The 24,469-nt window shown below is 44.4% G+C and overlaps 1 protein-coding gene across 1 annotated transcript in view; it reads left to right on the forward strand.

Moving 5' to 3' along the window:
• LOC144829455 (transmembrane 9 superfamily member 2-like) overlaps positions 1–23,910 on the forward strand; it is a 1,692,131-nt gene extending 1,668,221 nt beyond the window's left edge. Inside the window, exon 17 of the mRNA XM_078688619.1 lies at positions 23,351–23,910. Coding sequence (XP_078544745.1) covers positions 23,351–23,418 — 68 coding nt within the window. The 3' untranslated portion in view covers positions 23,419–23,910. The remainder of the gene's footprint in view (positions 1–23,350) is intronic.
• The last annotated feature ends 559 nt before the right edge of the window (positions 23,911–24,469 follow it).

The following is a 24,469-nucleotide window of genomic DNA, read 5'->3' on the forward strand; positions in this document are numbered from 1 at the left end:
TTGCCGTGCACGAGTTGTGCATTGCTCCATGGTCATTTGCTCCATGCGGGCCTTCTTTACAACTGGCGTTACAAAAAGGGGGTTGAACCCATGCAGTCACGGGGACCTGGGCGCTATATGATACATATATGAGAGGGGTCCCCGCAGGAGAGGAAAGTGTATTGTAGAATGCATACACTGAATTTTTCAAAAATACTAGAACAAAAATTATTAAAGCAATTTGCGATTGGTAATTTGATTTATTACCCAATGTTCTGTGATTGCCAATGGCAAAATTAATCACATCAGTTTATAAATTACAAGCCCCAAGGGGGAAGAAGAAAGGGAGGGGAAGTGGTGCTCAAGGGAGTGTTAGAACAAAGAAGATTAACACAGTATCAAAACAGTAACCAATATATTACCAAATTGCAGACATTTATCAAAACAATTATAATACAAAAGCCCAAATACAAGGCAAAATTTGAAAATTGTTCATTGGATAAAATTCAACGGTCACATCTGAATATTAGATGAATCGGGGGTGTGCCGGAAATTCAACGGAAAAGAAACCAGTCGACGTTTCGACCCCTATCAGCAGGCCAATTAAAGTCCTTTTACGGGGTCTTCATCAGGACGTCACAAAGGGAGAAGGGGAGGGTGGGGCAATTCTGTTTAAAAAGATTTAGGGTAATTAAACTTTAGTACATAACCGGAAGATAATCATCCTATCTAACATTTTAGACAAGGAAAATAAAACTAAATCACAAAATTACCATGGAGTACGGCCCAGCCGGGCTCTGTACAAGGAGAGACACGCCACGCTGGAAGTCGTGGTCAATCTAGTAAGGTGGAAACCTCAAATGAAGAGGAGAACAAACAATCGATAAGGTTCTGATGAATCAAAAAGTTGTAAAAGCTAAATGTAAGTCCACTTACACACTACAGGTGTGGAGACTAATGTTTCCATAATTCTACACCGATGTTGGCCAGACATAGTTACCAAAAGAACTGGCATATTTATTAAAAGGGTGTATCGGAACGGCATGAATTGAGACCACAATGGATTACAAACTATACCTTTAGGTCGATGTGACTCGAGCCTTCAAAGGGTCCAAAGGTCTAGCACAGCGAGGGAGAGACAAATTTCCTGCTCTTAAAATTATTCTTCTGTGGTAAACAAGGGAGAGGAAGTTGTTTACCAAATGTGCAGGGGCGAGTAATTCTCCTAATGTGAGATACTCGCTGCAGGCTGCCAGATACTTACAGATAAATGGGCAAAAAACCGCCGTCTACTTCAGACATTCGGCCAGCCTCCGTGGCGTTTATGCGCGGAGTGGGAGGTTCCAAATCCAACTCGGGAATAGCGCCTGTCCGTTATTTAGTCCTACGGTGAAAAAAGGGGGGAGTTGGTTGTTTCTCCAAAGTAAGGGGCTGACATTTGATGAACACAAGGACGGACTCAAGGGTTACTTACAGGAAAAAAGCGAGCGGGCAGCCAACGTCTGCACTAGTCAAACCGCGAAATCCGCCGTGTCAACAGCGCGGAGTTTGGGGCGGGGCTAGCTGATATGCCAGAATAGTGAAAATGGAAAAGTTACTCGCGGTTACACTGCCAGGCTTCTCAATGGCACATAGTATGGGTTATAAAATAAATTACTCTGGCGAGTTCTTTCGTGGGAGTGCACTTTGATGATTTTAAAACGATTACGTTTAAGAGCATATTTTCAAGAGTAACATAAGACCACTGGTGCAACTCTCACGCAGGAGGTTGAAGACCAGTACACAGGGTATTAAAAACAAGAAATTATGAGAAGAAATTATTTGACCAAACATCAGAGATCAGAATGGATTAAAGAGTCCGTGCGGCTCTTAACGTAAAAGGCCGTAGACGGAAAAAACTTACTATCGTCATCATCAAGTTCATTACAGCAGACTCGTGCACTTCTCCAACATGAGAGTGTAACGAGTGTTGTTGGTCATTAATACACAGTTAAGGGTGAGAATTTTCGTTTTAACCAAGTGCTGCCAATTGTGCAATACTACTGTCCTGCTCGTTCAACCCATTCTTAATAGAGTCCAAAAGGGACATCCATTTGGACTCACGTGTATTCAATATTGTGGGAAGATTACCACCTCTTCTGCCCAGAGATACCTTTTCAATGACAAACCATCGTAGGTCTGTTACAGCGTGTCCTGCTGTCAGCCAGTGGTCTACCAATGGCGCACCTGCCACTTTGCATCTTAATCTGCTAGAGTAGGATGAAATCCTAGATTTGATTTTCTGTTGGGTTTGTCCAACATATAACTGGCTACATGGGCACCGAATGATATAAATGACCCCAGTAGAGTTGCAATTCGTGTAGTGTTTTAGGTTGTAAGTTCTGCCACTGTGGACAAATGTTTTAGTCTGAATAGTCGTCTCGCAGGCAATGCATGCCCCACACCTGTAATGGCCAACTACAGGGGGGAGGTTCCAGAGGGATGTTAGAGTAGGTTGGCTTGCTGACTCCAGATAAGAATGGACCACCATGTCCCTTATGTTTTTAGCTCTCTTGAATGAGTGAAGGGGCAATTCCGTTTGTTCAATAACATCCGCGACCAACGGCCAGTTTTGATTAATGATTTTCTTAATATCATTACTGCGTGTCGAAAAAGTCGTAACACAAATTACGCGGTCAGGTGTAGTCCTTGGTAAATTCTCTGGATTGAGTAGGGAGTCACGTGGGTTATACCACGCCCGTTTTCTTGCTCGTTTCACCATCCGGGATGGGTATCCTCGTGTGATAAGGCGTTCAATCAGGACCTCGGACTCCTTCAGGTAGTTGGCTCTTGTGGAACAATTCCTCCTGATCCGGAGGAATTGTCCGACCGGCAGGTTATCCTTGAGACCCCTCGGGTGATGGCTCTGATATTGCAATAGGGAATTGCGTTCTGTAGGCTTCCTGAACAACGTTGTTTGTAGATGATCTACTTCCACATAAATGGAGATGTCTAGAAAAGGTATAATTTCATTACTGGATTCCATCGTAAACTGAATATGAGGGTTCCGGGAGTTAAGCCAATCATGAAAAACTTTAAGCTGATCTACATTTCCTTCCCAGATGCAGAGGATGTCGTCAATGTATCTGACCCATAGGGTCAGATTGGCCTTAAAGGGGTTAGTCTCTTTGAAAATATGCTGATGTTCAAAATGGTCCATATATATTATTGCCAGATTTGGATCAAAGGTAGCCCCCATCGCTACACCCTTAGTCTGCAAATAAAATCCTTCCTGAAAGATAAAGAAATTGTGCATCATGGCAATCTTCAGTAACTCAATTATAAAATCTGTAGGGACCTGAACTGGCGCAGTTCTTTTGTCAAAGGCCTCTCTCATTACTTCCAAAGCATCTAGTTGGGGGATGCTGGTATACAGCGATACGATGTCGCAAGTAACTAACAATGCATGTTCTGTGTTGAATGGTCTCTCATCCATCAGGTTAATAACCTGGGTCGTGTCTCGTAGGTAAGCCCTGGTGTTGAGGGCGATGGGCTTGAGAAAGAAATCCACATATTGACAAAGGGGCTCTAGCAACGATCCACATCCGGACACGATGGGGCGTCCCGGGGGGCTGTTGAGATTCTTATGCACCTTCGGCAAACAGTAAATAGTCGCTAGTCTTGGAAATTTTTGGTTGAGGAATTCAAATTCTTGTTTACTCAGGAAACCCGCATCCAAACCTTTTTGTGTGATACTCAAAACTGTACTTGCCAGTTCTCGCGAGGGATCACTGGGTAAAAGGCGGTAGCTAATACCATCCGACAATTGTCAGTAAATTTCAGCCTTGTAATCCGAAAGGTCCTGCACGACAATGGCACCGCCTTTATCCGCGGGTTTGATGACTACTTCTTTGTTGTTGCGTAAGTCTGTCAAAGCCTTTTTCTCCGTCTTGCATAAATTGAGTCTAGTGAATTTTGGTTGTTGTAGTAATCGGTCTACAGAAGAGGTCACAACTTCCTCAAAGGCAAGGATCCTACTGTTCATGGCGTATGTCGGTGGAAAAAAGGTTGATGGTACTCTGAGTCCTGTGACAGAGCTCTGTTGTCTAGATGTTTGATTGCGAAAGAAATATCGCAATCTTATCTTCCTGAAAAAACTATATAATTCTGTTTTCAACAGGAATTTGTTGACCGAAGCAGTAGGGACATAGGATAGGCCTCGACTAAGGACCTTAAGTTCATCCTCATGTAAATTGTATTTCGAGATGTTAATCACAGGGCTGGGGTTCAATGCACTATTGCTCGGTATGATGGGGCCAGATATGGTAAGTTCGTCTACCATCTGTATGTGTTCCTCCGGGTTGAGATCTCCCCGTGCACCTCCGGGCGAAAGGTCACCCGTTTCTGCTGCTTGCCTCTGCCGCCATCCCATCCTGTCTGGTTCTGTTGTTGTCCTCTTGTCTGGCCTTTTCCTGAGTAAACAAGAATTTGAATTCCTCAACCAAAAATTTCCAAGATTAGCGACTATTTACTGTTTGCCGAAGGTGCATAAGAATCTCAACAGCCCCCCGGGACGCCCCATCGTGTCCGGATGTGGATCGTTGCTAGAGCCCCTTTGTCAATATGTGGCTTTCTTTCTCAAGCCCATCGCCCTCAACACCAGGGCTTACCTACGAGACACGACCCAGGTTATTAACCTGATGGATGAGAGACCATTCAATCCAGAACATGCATTGTTAGTTACTTGCGACATCGTATCGCTGTATACCAGCATCCCCCAACTAGATGATTTGGAAGTAATGAGAGAGGCCCTTGACAAAAGAACTGCGCCAGTTCAGGTCCCTACAGATTTTATAATTGAGTTACTGAAGATTGCCATGATGCACAATTTCTTTATCTTTCAGGAAGGATTTTATTTGCAGACTAAGGGTGTAGCGATGGGGGCTACCTTTGCTCCAAATCTGGCAATAATATATATGGACCATTTTGAACATCAGCATATTTTCAAAGAGACTAACCCCTTTAAGGCCAATCTGACCCTATGGGTCAGATACATTGACGACATCCTCTGCATCTGGGAAGGAAATGTAGATCAGCTTAAAGTTTTTCATGATTGGCTTAACTCCCAGAACCCTCATATTCAGTTTACGATGGAATCCAGTAATGAAATTATACCTTTTCTAGACATCTCCATTTATGTGGAAGTAGATCATCTACAAACAACGTTGTTCAGGAAGCCTACAGAACGCAATTCCCTATTGCAATATCAGAGCCATCACCCGAGGGGTCTCAAGGATAACCTGGCGGTCGGACAATTCCTCCGGATCAGGAGGAATTGTTCCACAAGAGCCAACTACCTGAAGGAGTCCGAGGTCCTGATTGAACGCCTTATCACACGAGGATACCCATCCCGGATGGTGAAACGAGCAAGAAAACGGGCGTGGTATAACCCACGTGACTCCCTACTCAATCCAGAGAATTTACCAAGGACTACACCTGACCGCGTAATTTGTGTTACGACTTTTTCGACACGCAGTAATGATATTAAGAAAATCATTAATCAAAACTGGCCGTTGGTCGCGGATGTTATTGAACAAACGGAATTTCCCCTTCACTCATTCAAGAAAGCTAAAAACATAAGGGACATGGTGGTCCATTCTTATCTGGAGTCAGCAAGCCAACCTACTCTAACATCCCTCTGGAACCTCCCCCCTGTAGTTGGCCATTACAGGTGTGGGGCATGCACTGCCTGCGAGACGACGATTCAGACTAAAACATTTGTCCACAGTGGCAGAACTTACAACCTAAAACACTACACGAATTGCAACTCTACTGGGGTCATTTATATCATTCGGTGCCCATGTAGCCAGTTATATGTTGGACAAACCCAACAGAAAATCAAATCTAGGATTTCATCCCACTCTAGAAGATTAAGATGCAAAGTGGCAGGTGCGCCATTGGTAGACCACTGGCTGACAGCAGGACACGCTGTAACAGACCTACGATGGTTTGTCATTGAAAAGGTATCTCTGGGCAGAAGAGGTGGTAATCTTCCCACAATATTGAATACACGTGAGTCCAAATGGATGTCCCTTTTGGACTCTATTAAGAATGGATTGAACGAGCAGGACAGTAGCATTGCACAATTGGCAGCACTTGGTTAAAACGAAAATTCTCACCCTTAACTGTGTATTAATGACCAACAACACTCGTTACACTCTCATGTTGGAGAAGTGCACGAGTCTGCTGTAATGAACTTGATGATGACGATAGTAAGTTTTTTCCGTCTACGGCCTTTTACGTTAAGAGCCGCACGGACTCTTTAATCCATTCTGATCTCTGATGTTTGGTCAAATAATTTCTTCTCATAATTTCTTGTTTTTAATACCCTGTGTACTGGTCTTCAACCTCCTGCGTGAGAGTTGCACCAGTGGTCTTATGTTACTCTTGAAAATATGCTCTTAAACGTAATCGTTTTAAAATCATCAAAGTGCACTCCCACGAAAGAACTCGCCAGAGTAATTTATTTTATAACCCATACTATGTGCCATTGAGAAGCCTGGCAGTGTAACCGCGAGTAACTTTTCCATTTTCACTATTCTGGCATATCAGCTAGCCCCGCCCCAAACTCCGCGCTGTTGACACGGCGGATTTCGCGGTTTGACTAGTGCAGACGTTGGCTGCCCGCTCGCTTTTTTCCTGTAAGTAACCCTTGAGTCCGTCCTTGTGTTCATCAAATGTCAGCCCCTTACTTTGGAGAAACAACCAACTCCCCCCTTTTTTCACCGTAGGACTAAATAACGGACAGGCGCTATTCCCGAGTTGGATTTGGAACCTCTCACTCCGCGCATAAACGCTACGGAGGCTGGCCGAATGTCTGAAGTAGACGGCGGTTTTTTGCCCATTTATCTGTAAGTATCTGGCAGCCTGCAGCGAGTATCTCACATTAGGAGAATTACTCGCCCCTGCACATTTGGTAAACAACTTCCTCTCCCTTGTTTACCACAGGAGAATAATTTTAAGAGCAGGAAATTTGTCTCTCCCTCGCTGTGCTAGACCTTTGGACCCTTTGAAGGCTCGAGTCACATCGACCTAAAGGTATAGTTTGTAATCCATTGTGGTCTCAATTCATGCCGTTCCGATACACCCTTTTAATAAATATGCCAGTTCTTTTGGTAACTGTCTGGCCAACATCGGTGTAGAATTATGGAAACATTAGTCTCCACACCTGTAGTGTGCAAGTGGAGTTACATTTAGCTTTTACAACTTTTTGATTCATCAGAACCTTATCGATTGTTTGTTCTCCTCTTCATTTGAGGTTTCCACCTTACTAGATTGACCACGACTTCCAGCGTGGCGTGTCTCTCCATGTAGAGAGCCCGGCTGGGCCGTACTCCATGGTAATTTTGTGATTTAGTTTTATTTTCCTTGTCTAAAATGTTAGATAGGATGATTATCTTCCGGTTATGTACTAAAGTTTAATTACCCTAAATCTTTTTACACAGAATTGCCCCACCCTCCCCTTCTCCCTTTGTGACGTCCTGATGAAGACCCCGTAAAAGGACTTTAATTGGCCTGCTGATAGGGGTCGAAACGTCGACTGGTTTCTTTTCCGTTGAATTTCCGGCACACCCCCGATTCATCTAATATTCAGATGTGACCGTTGAATTTTATCCAATGAACAATTTTCAAATTTTGCCTTCTATTTGGGCTTTTGTATTATAATTGTTTTGATAAATGTCTGCAATTTGGTAATATATCGGTTACTGTTTTGATACTGTGTTAATCTTCTTTGTTCTAACACTCCCTTGAGCACCACTTCCCCTCCCTTTCTTCTTCCCCCTTGGGGCTTGTAATTTATAAACTGATGTGATTAATTTTGCCATTGGCAATCACAGAACATTGGGTAATAAATCAAATTACCAATCGCAAATTGCTTTAATAATTTTTGTTCTAGTATTTTTGAAAAATTCAGTATATGCATTCTACAATACACTTTCCTCTCCTGCGGGGACCCCTCTCATATATGTATTCTTTACAACTGGAGCAGAAAGTCTCTTGTGGGTTTTGCTTCTCAGGTGGGCTTTGATATTATCCGCTGCCCTGTTTTCAATGTCAGCAGTTGTTCGACATGACTTGCAGGTGAACATTTTCATCCCTTTAAGGGATACGGCTTCAAATTCTGCATACTCCTGTACGTAATCGTCAATGTCCTTGCGTTTGCGACCCATCTCTATAAATGTAAGGATTCAACAACTAAGCAGCCATTGGTTTGATGTTTAAAATACTGTATGTGACCATGACAAAACACTAAGCCGTTATCTGCACTGCGAAATTGGGTATGTAGGAATTCAAATCCATCAAAGTTTCCCATTGATCTTAGCTTGTACATTTTTAGTTGCAAATAGTTTCTTCTTTATCAAAATATGTTCACATATAGCAATTGTTTCTTCATTGATATATTCACACACTCTCTCAATAGGTTGATTTATAGAGCTCAGCTAATCACCCGAGAGGGTGTCTAGGCACTTGCAGGGTCTGATAGACTCATTTAAATAGCCAGGTCTTAAGATCATTTTGAAATTCCAGACTAGATGGGGCGGTCTAGAGCTGGAGTGGGAGGTTGTTCCACGTCTTCGCTGTGAGATAGGAGGCGAAGTATCCTCTGCTTGTTTTATGATGTGCTTTTGCTGTGACTTAAAACTAGGCGTTTTATCGACCTGATAAGAATGAAAGGCCGAGTGGACCCACCGGATTCAAATCTTTTGTCAGAGAGACCCTATTGTTACTTGCAGTTAATAAGTAAAAATATTAACATAGAACAGTGAGCTATTAACTTTCACGTAAGAGCGCTATGCAAATTGCAGGGTATAAGTTAGAGCGTTATGGTTTTTCTTCCAGTCTTTGATTATCCTAATTTCGCGAAAAAGGGTTCATTTGGGCAGAAATCAATTCTGATTATTAAAGAGACTCCCCAACCATGGTATTAAGTTTTAAATTCTGAGTTTGTTTCCCCAGACCAATCACTATTAAACTATGCTGCCTACTAGTATGGTTGTCATGTGACTCCTACACCTTGTACTCCTTTGTTGCAAACTAGGATATTTTGCCTTTCATATTTGAACCTACTCTTGTGGAAAAAGGGAGGAGAATTGCTGATGACAAAAACTCCATGGCTGGGAGACAAATGGCTTGCAATTCCACTTTTAAGGATATTTAGGACATTCTATGATTAGAAATGCATCCCACTTTGTGAATGTATTTTAATTTCAATAACTCTTTTTAAAACTTACATAAACATGTGTATCTATAGGTTACATTAAATAACGTAATAAACTGTAGCCGTTTAGTAAAATGGGAAACAAATGCTAAATATTGGGACCACTGGTGTGATGAGAGCATGAAACTGCATCTCGACCTTGGAAGACTAGTGAAGGCCGCTGCTGGGCTGAATTTCCCTTTCATCACTTCTCATCATGCATGCAGCAACCAGTGACAAAACTGCTTGTGCGGGGGGCGTGGCTTGGACGGTGATGAGGACGGGTGCCTGAGTCCATTACCTCCGCCACCCCGAGACGAAATAACGGCGAGCAAGAGTCCCGCACAAAAAAGGAACAGGAACAAACGGCAGAATCCGGTGTGGGAAGGCATAGTGCACAAGTTGGCAGTCAAGAGCCCAGGCAAAGAAGCATCAAAGGGGAGAAAACAGCAGCAGACGGGAGCGAGGGACGGAAAGGAGCGAGAGGAGCCCAAGATGGCGGCACTCAACTGAAGAGACGAAGGCTCAGCAACGGCGAGAGTAAGGAGAGGGGCAGCGGGAAGGAAACAGAACGCAGATACGGAAGGAAAGCGCACTGTACAGAGAGCGGGCGCAGGATAAATTAAAAAAAAAGCCGATCAAAAGTCAGGAGAACGGAATCGAACCAAACTGAAACTGACACGTGTAGTCAGGAAACAAGCGGCCATTTTGCGCTCCCCCCCCCTTCTCTGCAGAACAGGCAAGCCGGTGAACGCTACCAGCGACACGGACCACTGTCACAGGAACAAAAGCGCCCGAGGAGAGGCGATAAAGGGGAACAGGGAAAATTGGCAGCGGACTGAGCGAGGGCGAAGGAGCGGAGACAGCCCAAGAGAGCGGCACACGACTGGTGCGACGGGGGGCTCAGCAACGCCACGGCAAATGTAAGGAGGGAGGCAGCGGGAGAGCAAACTGAGCTACAAGAGAGAGCAGCCGGGGGCAAAATAATATGCTGATTAAAAGCCAAGCCAATAACACCAACGATCCAAGAAAAAGCGAAAGCGGCCAATTTGCGCTCACCCCCCACAGCTGAGATCATCACCGCCCCTCCCCTGGCCTCGCCAACCAGCGACCATCGGTGCAATAACGGTGGCCAGAAGCATAACGAAACCGAAGGGAACGGGAGCGGCCATCTTGCGCCTATGCTCCTAGGAAACCCAGTGCAGCGCCGGACGGATGCAGAGCAAGAGCAAGAGCCGCGCAGAAAGGTCTCAACCGTCTTGCGCTGAACCACAAGCGCCGATCAACCCCACAACCACTGCAGCCTCAACTACCTCGCCGTAACCCTAGGAGCAAAAAGTCTGGGAGCACAAGGCACCCAATCAGCACTGGGAAAATAACAAAGTGAACCAGCTAACACAAAGCAAGACCAGGGACCAGCACAGTACCAGACCCACGCAGGAGGCTCTAAGAATGATGATTGTGCTCAAGTAAGCGGACATGCAGACATGCAGATCTGAGCAACAAGCAAACTAAGGAAGAACAAATCGAACCAAACCGAAACCAACACAAGTCCAACGAGCCGCCCACACAAAACCTCACCACAAGCGGCACTGGCGGGAGCCAAGACGAGGACAAGGACAATTAGAGAGCCCAGCAGGTTCTGACTAGAAGGACCAGGCTCAAAACAACAAAAGGTGGACAGGCTCCACCCATATCTGGCCAGAAGAGGAGTAACAGCGATGGCAGGGCACGACGGCAAATCCACCAACGAGACCAAAAAGGTGCGTAAACACACACTAGATTCTCCGTCAAAGCTCAAGAACAATCAGAACAACGAAACTACTCTAGACACACTCCTTTAAAAAGATCAATGAAGGCAATGAGCTCGCTAAAGCAACTAAGAAGACAATAGACAATATGCAATTGGAACTAGCGGCCATAAGAGCGTATCAAAGCAAAACAAATGAAAGGCTGGCAGTGGCCGAGAAAAGGATCAGCGATCTGGAGGACAACAGCGGCCAAACACGCAGAGAGCTGACACATGTGGCAAAGACCACAGACCACCTGCAAAAAGCGATCGCGGAACAGGACGACAGAAACAGAAGAGGGAACATACGCCTCCTGGGCGTCCCCGAAGGAGAGGAAGATCAAACCGGGTCCTGCGCAGCCCTACTAGAGACATTACTGCCACAACTAACAGGAATAAAGTTTGACAGGCAATTCGAAATAGACAAGGCATACAGAGTGCCAGCCCACAAACCCCAACTGGGCCGTGGACCGCCCCCAATCATATGCAAACCGCTCCGCAGCAACCAAACAGAAGCAATTTTCGCCATCGCAAGGAAGAACTATAACCTGACTTGGAACGGGAGCAAAATCATAATCACACAAGACTTCTCCAAGCCGACAGTGGAAATCAGGAAGGGCTTTCTGGCCCTAAGAGACAGAATGAGGAGAGAAGGCATAACTTTCATCTTCGCAGGTCCGTCAAGAATGAAAATCACGGACAGGAGGGGCACCGTGCTGTTCGATGACCCTAGGCAGCTGAGGAGATACCTGCAAGGGCCTACCACAGAAGAAATGGAGGCCCAAAGCCAAAGCCCGAGCACAGGAAAAATACGAGCGCCATCGGACAACGGCGAAGAAGAAAACAACGGCATATGAACACGAACACTCCCACCAGCTAAACCAAAACCAACACTACCTCGTGGCCCGGCACCACCTTTTAAACTAAAGCACGCCTCGGAAGACGCATCTACCTCAAGACTGATCAACTCTTTCCAGGTTGAACAAGGAAGCTATATGCACACACAGCCAACATAACCTACCTCAACTCTGAAAATGAACCGACCTACCTCAAGACATGTTCCGCACCAGAGACAGCTCAGAAAGGAAATAGACTGTGATCCCTGCCTCTAGACGATGAGCGCCTGGATGGATATCCTTTTGAATGTACTAAGTACTCTTTATAGCAGCTCACTACCGGAGCAATGAAGGGATGGGGAACTTTTCAATATGTGTACCTGAGTGCCTAGCGGGACCAACCCATAGTCTATTCTCGGGGAGGGGGAGAGGAGGAGGATCCTCACTGTCGCACGCCTGCAGTATGAAGCACGGGGGGGAGGGCGGGGAGGGGGGAGAAGGGGAGCGGGGTTCTACAAGTACGGTGGTACAATATTACTGATTTCTATGCCTATTCTTTCTTTCTTTCTTCTTTCCTATCCTAGACTTTCTGTCCTTGCACTACTTTCATTTCGGAGACAGAACCAACAGCGCAGTTACCTGGCCAAAGATCTGGGGTCCGAGATCTAGAGCGCTGAAACCAGTGGCAAGCCGGCGGGGAGGGCACATGCACGACCAGCATATGGGACACACCCAACTAATAAGCGACAAACAGGCAATTACATGACAACAACGACACAGACACCTAGCCAGCTAAACTCAGACATCAAGGTAGTGTCCCTAAATGTCAAAGGCCTCAACCACTCCGTAAAGCGCAGAAAGACACTAGAATACCTAGCAAAGCTCAAAGCGGATGTGTATGTCCTCCAGGAGACTAAACTCTCAGAGGACGATGCGCTGCGCCTCAGAGCGAGCTAGATAAGCGGCACCTTCTGCTCACCGGCCGCACAGAGAAAAATACATAAGAAAAGTAACTTAGTCATACATGAATGCCACAAAGACGCAGATGGCAGGCAGCTGATAATGAGCCTAAAAAAAGGAGACGAGACCATACACATAACCAATGTTTACGGCCCTAACGCAGAAAACAAGGAGTTCTAGAACGACATAGAGAGCAGACTAGACAAACTCCCCCACGACGACTTGGTGTTATTGGCAGGAGACATGAATGAGGTGCTAGACCAGGCCATAGACAGACACCCGACTAGGCAAAGCCATAGAAATCAAGAGCAAAGCACCCTGCTAAACCTATGCACAAAGCTACACCTCAGAAACCCCTGGAGGCTACAACACCCAGATGCGAGGAAATACACTTTTTACTCGCTCCCCCATAACTCATACAGCAGAATAGACTACATATTCATGTCAGCCACACACACACACCTCATTGACCAGACAGAGATAGCGCCCATAACAATCTCGAACCACGCACACATCAGTCTCTCCCTCAGTGGCAGGCACAATGAACGTCCAAGCTGCAGATGGAGACTAAACAACGACATACTGCAGCACCCCACACACGCCACAGAGATTGAAAAAGCGATCAAGGAGTACCTGTCCTTTAATGACAATGCGGAAGTGGAAAAAGGCGTCCTATGGGACGCTCTCAAGGCCACCCTCAGAGGCAAGTTCCTAAATATCAAGGCCAAAATGAATAGAGAAAGAAATAAAAAGATCAATGACCTCGAGAACGAAATCAGAGACCTAGAGACAGGTCACTGTGCAAATCACGCAGACGCAAACACGCTGACTGCCCTAACTAAAAAGAAATACGAACTAAACAGAATCCTGAGTGAAAGGGCAGGCACGTGGATAAATAAATACAAAGCAATTAACTTGTGCACGGCTAACAAGGCGGGGAGGGCACTAGCATCCTACCTAAAAGCAAAACAGAGACAGCACTCCATAGCCGCAATCACCGACAAGGCGAAAAAGACCCACACGGCCAACAAAGGAATATTGGAAACATTCAAAGACTTCTATGGCGACCTGTACAAGGCAGACAAAAGCCTACTAGGGGACGGAAGGGCAGCCCTGCTAAGCAAACTAGACCTACCCACTCTAACACAGCATCAAAGATCGCTGCTAGACCAAAACATAACAGGGGCGGAGATTGAAAAAGCGGTAGAGTCCCTCAAAGTCAACAAGGTACCCGGGCCAGATGGATACATAGCGAGCTTCTACAAGCGCTACCTCCACCAGCTGAAGCCCACCCTGGTAGAGGTGTTCACACACTGTGTGCAGAAGGGACGAATGACAGACACCATGGCGGAGGCCAACATCATAGTAATAGCGAAAGATGGCAAAGACCCACAACACCCCCAAAACTACAGACCAATCTCACTGATTAATGTTGACTGCAAAATGTATGCTAAAATTCTAGCAAACCGACTGAATAACTATCTCCCCCACCTAATACACAACTCACAAGTAGGCTACATCAAGAATAGGTTCTCCCAGGACAACACAAGACTGCTCTGCCACCTGATCAACCGCACAGCCACTAGTGCTGACCCAGCGGTGATGATAGCTCTAGACGCCGAAAAGGCTTTTGACAGAGTGTCTTGGCCATTCCTAGAACAGTGCATGAAGAAGTTTGGACTAGGGGAAGCATACAGAGAGAAGGTGATGGCCCTATACAACAAACCCAAAGCCAGAGTGGTAGTCAATGGGGGAACATCAGAACAACTAATACTCGAGAGGGGAACGAGTCAAGGTTGGCCGCTGTCACCAGCCCTCTTCCTACTGGCAATAGAACCACTCCTCTGCATGATCAGGAATAACCCTGACATTGCGGGGGTAGACGCACACGGTGAAATTGGCAGCATACGGTGACGACGTCTTGATAATAACCAATAAACCAACAGAATCTATAGCGGCACTAATGAGAACCATTGAAACATACGCACAAGTCTCGGGGTACAGACTCAACAGAGACAAGTCGGAATGTAAACCTATGAACGTCCATACAACTAGGGCAGTCCTGGGCGATTCGGGCGGGAGGGACCTCAGAGACACCCTAGAAAACAATGAGACTGCCACCCTAAAAAAGATCAAGGATAAACTGACCGCATGGTCACCCAAATACATAAGCTGGTGGGGAAGGATGGAATCCATCAAGATGATGATAACACCACTAATCAACTACCTGGTAGGAATGCTTCCGCTCACACTCACAACAGACTTCCACAAACAACTAGACGCCATGATTAACAAATTCATATGAAGGATAAAAAACTCAGGACAAGCCTGCACAAACTAAGACTGAGTAAAAACGGACTCAACATAACTAACTTCAAGATATTCCAAACCGCATGCTTAGCCAGACAAGGGGCCCATTGGCTAGCCCCTGAGGAGGAATATACACCAGTATGGTTAGAACTAGAGAGAGCCATGCTAGGAGGTCTGGACCCCATAGCATTGCTTATGGCGAAAAAACACCCAGAGGCCGATAATACCATCCTCAAAAATACTAAGGCAACCCTATTAAAAGTAGACAAAAAATGGACCAGAGCATATGTTACACCAAATGGGAGTCCATATGGTACAACCCCAAAGTTAACAACAAGGGGAAGCCCCTAGCCAACACCGCTTGGTCTGGGAAGGGCATATCCACCCCCCAACAGCTGGAAAAGAACAATACACCGCTGACCTTCGAAGCCCTAAAAAAACATCCACAACCTAACTGAGGTAGACGTCAATGAGTTCCTCAAAATCAAAGCTGCCATCACGAAAGCCAAACTGAACAAGAATACACCCTCAATCATACAATACATGAGGAACCTGAACAAGCTGGGCCACCACACTTCCCACCTATACAAATTATTGAGTCCGACAACGTCAAAACTCAACAACAAAACAATAGGATTCTGGGAAAAGCTCCTAGGCAGACAACTAAACGAGATGGAAAAAAGGCGCCTGTGGCAGTCCACGTCCCAAAATAAAATATCACCCCAAGTCGCACAGACAAAGTACTGGCTGATACACAAAGCGTACTGGACGCCAGCCAGACTCGCAGAGGTAGGGGTCAGAGAAACTGACACCTGCTGGAACTGCAAGAAAGAGAAGGGAGACCTTGCTCACCTAATCTTCCACTGCACCCGAGTCAGAACCTTTTGGGCCAGAATCACTGATTTCATCACAAAGGTAGTAGGGAGGGACATACAGCCAGGCTTTGTAGGACTAGCGACGGCCTTTATGGCCCCAGACCTCCAATCAAAAGAGGACGGCGCGCTGATAGACCTCCTCCTCACGACAGTAGTCAAAACAATACTAGCTAACTGGAAAAACACAGGGAAAGCCACGTTCAAGGGCTGGGTTAACTGGATTACCTTCCTGAGCGGGGCAGACAACATAGCAGCAACACACGCCCCCAACCACACAGCGAGAGGCGAAATGTGGACACCCCTAGACAGACATCTGGGAACGTACGAACTCCCGTGAGACGATCATATACGTGACCCCCTATTCACCGTCAACCACCTGTTTTGGCACAGTATAACCAAGCGACAACCTGTCTCTATCTCCACCTCTTTCCTTTCCTTTCACCCTCTTCTCTTCATCTCTTTATTTCCTTGTACAAGGGTGCAACAAGACGCAACAGCATGCATATACAATCGATCGAGTGATATGCGCCCACCAAGTAGCCCGCCCAGCCCGTTGTAACCCCTATGGAGCCCGCGAGGCAACGCACTGTACTGTATGTATACATGAATATATGTATATATGAAATATTTGCTAATAAAAAACTTGAAATAAAAAAAAATTCTATGGTTGAAATTGTAAATAAATATTTCAATTTAAAAGGAGCAATGGCTCTTTGAGAGCTTCTAACATGACCATTTTATGTGCAACAACGAGGTATGTATAGTAAATGAATATAAATACTGCTATGCTTGTACAGTTTGGTAAATGAACTGTTGTACTCACTAAAAGTATGAATATTCTCATTTTCCCAATGGTTACCTAGTCTGCTTCTTTAGTTATATGGACTTTTATTTCAGAGGATAAAGCAAGACCTTTGTTGATTAATAGCCTTCATTTTTTGTGCTTAAAAAATAAATTGCATTTTTTACTCTTGAAAAAATAAAAAACTGCTTGTGCGTAGTCAACCCATTTAAACAGCTCCTGCTACAAATCTGCAGGCCAAGACTTTCCTGGCAAGATGCCGGTGAGGCTGTGAAGTGCCAGCCTTAAGGCAGATAATTAGGGCTACATGTGCCTCTGGAAATTATTGAGAAATCTGAAAAAATGTGCCTTTGGAAGCATGCTGCAAAGGCATGTCACTGGGAAGCCTGGAAAATATTTCATTCTGGGGCAGGTTAGAATACAGGCTGTGCGATGTTTTCAGAACTAGTAGTTCACTCGATTTTCAAGGGCGAACAGCTGTCGGTCTGACCCCTATCCCCCCCTCCACCACCGCTATAAACTATTAAGCTTTTCTGTTCTTGACAAGGCACCCTGTGGCATTCAACACACACAATTTGTCCACATGAGAGCGCTAAAAGACCGTGATTGGAAGGGATTAAAATGAATTCCCAGGGGCGTGCAAAGGAAACTGCATGCTGCGGCAGTGTGGCAACATTTCCCAGTGTTTTGCAGTTTCTAAATATAAATACAGACAAAGGAAATATAGATTTCCGTCTGTATTCATATGTAAATATCCGTAAAAACGGAAAACCGGGAGCCCTACTCATAATAGAGGCGTGCTTTACGAAATTCTAAAGGTGGGTTGTAGAAGTTTTTAGTGATTTCTGGAATAAAGGCTGTGAGAAATGTGTTCATATTATCCTTATACAACTTCTCCAAAACCCCTGAAAGTGGTATGTTATATCTGCTATTTCTGTCTACTAATTTAATCAACTTCTTGTTTAGAGCTCAGTTGTGATTCTGTTTGATTACTGTCATTCTTGCTTCCACTGTGTTTGTTTTGAGAAAAGATAAGGTCTCATCTTTTTTAATGTATTTCTGATGCTATTTTTATTGTTGTTTCTTTTACCATGCCTATTGAGACTTCGAAAGTTCCTTCATTATGAAGCCCAGTGTAATTTCCTTAAACTCATGGGGTCATTGCTCTATCTTGTTTTTGTTCACTTTATCTGTTACTGCTTCCGTAAACAGCAAATGTTTAGCTGTTATGTGATAGAAACTGTTAGTTGTAGGTTCCACACCTTAGAATTTTGCCTATGCGTCAGTTTGGATCCAGAGATTTTTTCTTCAGCAGTAACCCTGCACGTTGGTAGGTGGTGTCGGTCGACTCCACGTCAGTCATCGGTGTTGTAATTGCCAGAATGACGTCGCAGTGCCTACTTAGACGCCGCCTATACGCGCTGACGTCACTTCTCTTTTTCCATGCCAACCACGCACATACCCGGAGAGAGTCACCCCTTAGCTGTTTTTTGGCCAGCTTTTTGCAACTTTTGTTGCCATCTTTTTCGATTCTTGGACTCTTGGTGTGTGAGGGATGTCCCAACGTTGGACCGGCTTCAAGCCCTGCGGTTCCTGTCATAAAATGATGTCTATGACGGAGCCGCACCTCATGTGCTTGTGGTGTCTGGAGCGCGAACACATCCCAAAGTCATGGTCCGACTGCTAGGCCATGCACCCGAAGGCTTTGTGACAGCAGTCCCGAAAGATGTTGTAGGCCCGGCTGTCTGTTCTGGACATAGTGCAGTTTCAGACCTATCCTCTCGAACAGCAACTCTCGGATATTCGGGCTAGGATACTGATGTTTCAGCCTCTATCCCGGATTTTGGTGACAATTACTCGGAGGCTGCTGGGCCTCATTGCCTCCTGCATCCTTCTGGTGGATCATTCCATTTGGCATATGCGGGCTCTGCAGTGGGACCTGAAGTTCCAGTGGGCGAGGCATCAGGGCAGTCTTTCAGATTACGTTCAGCTCTGAGGGAACTGCACAACAACTGCAGTGGTGGGCTACAAACCAAGATTGGGTCAGTGGCAGAGCCCTTTTAATTCCCCAACCTGAGTGACCGGATTTGTCACTCCTGGGATGGGGCGGCCATCTGGTGGAGGCCAAGATCAGAGGAGTCTGGTCTCTGGCGGAGCCCGGACTCCATATCAACCTGCTGGAGCTCAGAGTGATCAGATTGGCTCTGAAGGCATTCCTTCCCTCTCTCTAAGGGAAAGTGATGCAAGTTTTCACAGACAACACAACCGCCATGTGAATCGTGCGCTGTCATTCTATCTTGACCGCACTAAAGACATCTGGGTGGATGATCAACTCTTTATTGGCTATGTGGGTGCCAAGAAAGGCCGGGCTTTTCAAAAACATACCATCTCTCGATGGCTTGTCTTTTGCATTAATATCTGTAATGCTTTTGTGTGCTCACTTTACGGACGCTATGGCTGCAACCACTGCAATGGTACGCAGAGTCCCACTCCTTGATATCTGCCAGGCGGCAGCGGGGCATCTCTGCACACGTTTACCAGACACTATTGCCTGGACAGTGAAGTCCGGAGTGGAATCTACAACTAACAGTCTCTATCAGACGAACAAGTTACTTACCTTCGGTAACGAAGTATCTGGTAGCGATAGATGTCAGTTGTAGATGCCTTACTGCACCACCCATCCTACCAGCTCTATGAACTGATTTCTAAGAATAGGGACTCCTTACAGGACACTAGTTGTGGCGCACCAGTGGTCAGTGTCTTTCATGGCTCTGCGCTTCTGGTGCGGAAATTTGTGTCAAAACTGACATCAGTGAGCAAGGGCGGTGTCTAAGTAGGCACCGTGATGTCATCCCAGCGACCATGGTGCCAACAACTGCCGCGGAGTCAAATGACACCACCTACCGATGTGCAGGGGTACTGCTCAAGAAAAAATCTCTGCATCCAAACTGATACCTGGGGGAAATTCCAAGGTAAGGAATCTACGACGAACATATGTCTCTACCAGATACATTGTTACTGAAGGTAAGTAACTTGTTCTTTTTGAGTACACACATTATTGCAATATAAAACACCTGCATATCATCACTGCGAAGCAACCAAGTTCCTTGCATCCCCACTATAAAAAATACCCCTTGAAAATAACCAACTTATATATCCACCAAAAAGTGCATACATGAACATAAATAATGAAGGGAAGATAGCAGCAAAATACATATATATTATTTGTTTTTTTGATTTATTTGTCACTGGGTGTATGTGAAACCCTGCTCAAGCAAGAGACACAATCTCTCACAGGATGAACCACCAAAGTCACTTAATTAACCTGTGCTTAACCCCCTGGTAGTTTTTCGCACAAAAGCAGTCAGGCTTAAATTAGCGGCAATGTGTAAAGTATTTATGCAGCACCCAAACAGTAAAGAAGTGAAAATACCACACAAGAAAAATTGCATACTAATTTAGAAAAATAGTGTAAAATTAAATTAAATATTTGACACCAAATGAAAAAAATCCAATCAATAGCACTGGAGTTATGAATGTTTTAAGTTAAAAACTAGCAGCTAAAAGACCAAAGCGTTAACTACGGACATCCAGTCGCATGAGACAGGCCAAAGTCGAGCGTGCTGGCCGACTGGTCTTGAGCACGGGTCAGATACAAGTATTGGATTGGGCCCGGTCTTCGCTTACTTTCGGACTTTGAAGAATCTCTGTGAAAAATGTCTGAGAAAGTAAAGTTCAGTTGGGCAAGGCAACTGGTGGTGTCCGAGAAGAAGGTGTCATCGTCTGGGAGCTGCTGCACGAAGTTGCGGTGAATAATCCTGTGGTTGGACTAAGTCTCTTTTTTGGATGTCAAAGGTCTCCAGAAGCTGCAGGCTGTAGCCAATGAGGACTCCACAAAGCCTGATACCCCTTCTGTGAGGAGCCACTGAACAAGATTTGCTGCTTCAGAGAAGAAAGTAGCACAAGCTGCCATGAAGTCAGGCTGATCAGAGATACACCTTGGGCGAATCGGTGAGCAGGTAGGTGCTGATTTCCTCTCGTTTCTCAGAGCGCTTTTTGTCCCAGACGTTTCTAAGTCCCAAGTTCATGATTTAGGCTACCTGGGCACCTTAAGCACTACTTCCAAGGATCCAGGAATGAAGAGACATCACTTGGAAGTTCAGGACGCACTCATGCTTGGTCCAGGTGCTGATTCAAGATAGATTGAGCCTTTTATATCCATGAGGCTCTGATCAGACTCCTGCCAACTATCCATTGGAGTCATTCTGGTTGTCCTGTGTTCGAGTAATGGTGAAGGATGCAGCAGCATGGCAGACCACTTGGGGCTAAGGGTAGGCTTAAGGCAGCAAGGCATTCCTTCTTGGTGCAGCAAAGCAGTCTTCCGAAGTACACCATAGGACACAGCAGTAGGCAGTCCGCTGAGAGTCCGTCCCCAGGTCCTGAAAGTAAACTGAAGAGTGGGTCCTATTTTTAGACTTGGTTCCTCCTTTGTTTCTAGAGGTTTGCCTTTCAAAAGTGGAATTTGCTGCCTCCTTCCCTGGCTACAGCCACCATGAACTAGTGTGAAGTTCTTTGTGTGAAGGCAGGGCACACCCTATTGAATTGCAAGTAGGGCTGTGCTCAGCTTTGCCCCCCTCCTCCATTATACCTTTGATAGCCCATCCAGGCACATCTAATCACTCGATTGTATGGCTGTTTGGGAGGAATATTCCAGAGCCAACAGCCAATAACACCCAGTCATGTGACCCAGGAACAGACTGCTGGCACCAAATAGGGTAGGAAAATGCGAACTTTCTAAAAGTTCAATTTTCAAAAATGGTGACGCAATATCAACTTTTTCATTAAAGACAGTTTAAAATTACAATTTCTCAGTCATCAAACATGGCTTTCCTTCCTGCTCCAAATCACAAATTAGTACTTATTAAATATAATAAGGTAACTCAGTGTTATCCTATAGGACAAGTAGGCCTGTGAATTGTGCAAAACAAATGTGGGCTTTTTTCATTGTCAGGACATGTAAAACCTGAATATACATGTCCAACGTTTTAAATACATAGCACCCTGCCATATGGGCTGCCTAGGCTTACCTTAGGGGTGAAATATGTAATTAGAAGGGAGCTCAAGACTTGGCAAGGGGTCCATTTTGCCTAGTCGAATTGGCAGTTTGAAACTCCTAACATGCTGCAAATGCAGACCTGAAACATGTTATAAGGGGCTACATAACTGGGGGGTGGAGGAATAAATGATGCTGGTCCACTAGTTGCATTCAGTTTACCAGCCCTGGGTACATGGTATACCACTTAACTTGGGACTTATAGATATGTTAAAAATACCAATCAGGTGTAAGGCAATGTTACCATTTTCCAGGGAGTGAGCACAAGCACTGTAACACTAGCTAACAGTGGTAAAGTGCACAACGTCCTAAGGCCAATAAAAACAAATTCAGCAAAACATTGGAGGGCCGAAAGCTAAATATTTGGAGTTGACCCTGCAGAGAGTGCCTAGTTCAACATTTACATATCTAAAGCCATATAATTTTAAGAGCTGAACTGTACATGCTGCTATCCCCTTATCTTCCAGTGTGTCTACTAACATAACACAGTAGCTCCCTAACAGCACAACTGCATCATAAGTATCTCACTGCTTTCTCTGTATGAAGGTGTGCATATACTCCTGGACATAGGTATGAATCCCATTAAAAGATCTTAATCTGGATGCTCCACCTAGAAGAATATTTTGTTTGCAGTGAAATTTTTAGGATTCCCTTATGTTTATCATCTAGATAAAGTACCACTCGCAGAATCATCCAATTTCAAAATCAATTAGGTAATTCATGTTGACTACCTTAAATGTAAACTTGTTTCAGGTGGATATTTCATTTTTAAATTCAAACCAAATAACCTTGCCCTGAATGATTAAAGTGTACTCCTATGTCACTATTTACTCGGATTTCATTATGGACTAAAGCAGGAGGTTATTGGAGGTGCAAGTTACATTTTAATACTTCTTCGAGCCCAAATGGCCACTATGGATAGCATATCTGGCACTCCTGATATCCTGGATTGCATGTTTTCTAGACTCCTGTATTGACATAAAGAAACACATAGGAATTGCGCATCCCCAATTAATACACAGCCATTAGAAACATTGACTCTTTTAAGATTGGAATCTTGCATGTTTAGATATCCAGAATTGAACCTGTATACATCTGTTAATTACAATCACTGAATTCTGACCACAAAAACACCACTTTAGAAACTCTACTCCCCAAATAAAGGAATATGAACATATAGCACTAGTGTTTCAGCAGTCTTGCCTGTGCTGAAGTATGAGGTTTGTAGTTCCATCCGACAATTGTTTACTGACATTATGGCTGGCACTGAGGATTGAAGGTGAAGACAAAGGATAGGGATACGAATTTTAAAGGTGAGTAATTCCTATGTTCTGTTGTATGTGTTGTATTTTTCGTGAGTTTGATTATATTTAAAAGCATTATTTGTTTTATGGGTTACTAAGCTTCCCATTTTAAAGAAAAGCTTAACTAAATTTCTTTTGTTTCAGGAACCATTGGATTTTTTGCATGCTATTGGTTTGTCCGGAAAATTTACAGTGTTGTAAAGGTGGACTGAACTCTCAGATGTTAACTGCTGCATCTGCAGTGTTGCTGATTTTTATTTTTATTCTGTTTAACAAAATAGTGTGAATCTTCTAAAGCTGTTTATTTGGCACAGATGGATTTTATTGCACAAATCATTATGTATCCAATCCGCATTGTTGAATAATGAATGTTTGTACTAGAGATGAAGATAATGTTTCGTTGAAAATCTCATTATTTTTAAATGCACAATGCCAGGTAGTAAAACCTTTAATAATTGGGCAGCGATTTATGCTACTTTGCTAATGTTCGAGAAAGGGAAACCAATCCCGTTCATAGCAGCTGCTGTACCTTAGTAAAGTGTAGATGGATATTTTATAAAGAAAATTGTGGATAGTATATATTTTTACTACAACTTTGTACAATAATTATCCAGTTTGCATATGTAAATGTTTTTACTATTTTACCATATACTATAAATATGAAAATACATATCTGTTAAATAAATTGACTGAGTTGTACTTCATCTGCTATGCCCATTTATTTGCTTTTGTAGCTGTAAAAGGCTTTTCCAAATTGGTCACTTGTATTAATTGTCTCTCTTATGGCTCAAATCATCAAAAAGATTTTTTGTATGTTGTGTGGGTCCTTAAAATCAATGTACATGGTAATCTTAGGATTAAATTAAGCCAGGAAATGTGCTCACCACTCCAAGTTGTGTTAGATAAATATAGTTATAGTGGGTTAAGATCCCTAAAAATGTTACGATACACTTTCGGTAGATTTGGCTGGGGTACAAAACCAACCTTGAAATTGTTTTTTAATTACTTACTGAATTGCGTAAACAGTTTTAGAATTCTTGGAAGTGTCTACAAATAAACACACACACACACACATTTGTATACGTAGTTTTTTTGTTACTTAAAACATCAGTTGTAGTGGAGTTCTGGTCGCAAAAACCTTTCAAACTCTGAAGTTATGGTTAATACCGTGTGTAGCGGTGGTTGGCCACTCACACCCGGTTGCTCCCCAGGCCAGTCTGTTCAGCCGTGCACAGCAGGGGCTAGACACACTTGGGGAACAGG

Source organism: Lissotriton helveticus, chromosome 4_1 (assembly GCF_964261635.1).
Source record: "Lissotriton helveticus chromosome 4_1, aLisHel1.1, whole genome shotgun sequence".
Lineage (NCBI taxonomy): Eukaryota > Metazoa > Chordata > Amphibia > Caudata > Salamandridae > Lissotriton > Lissotriton helveticus.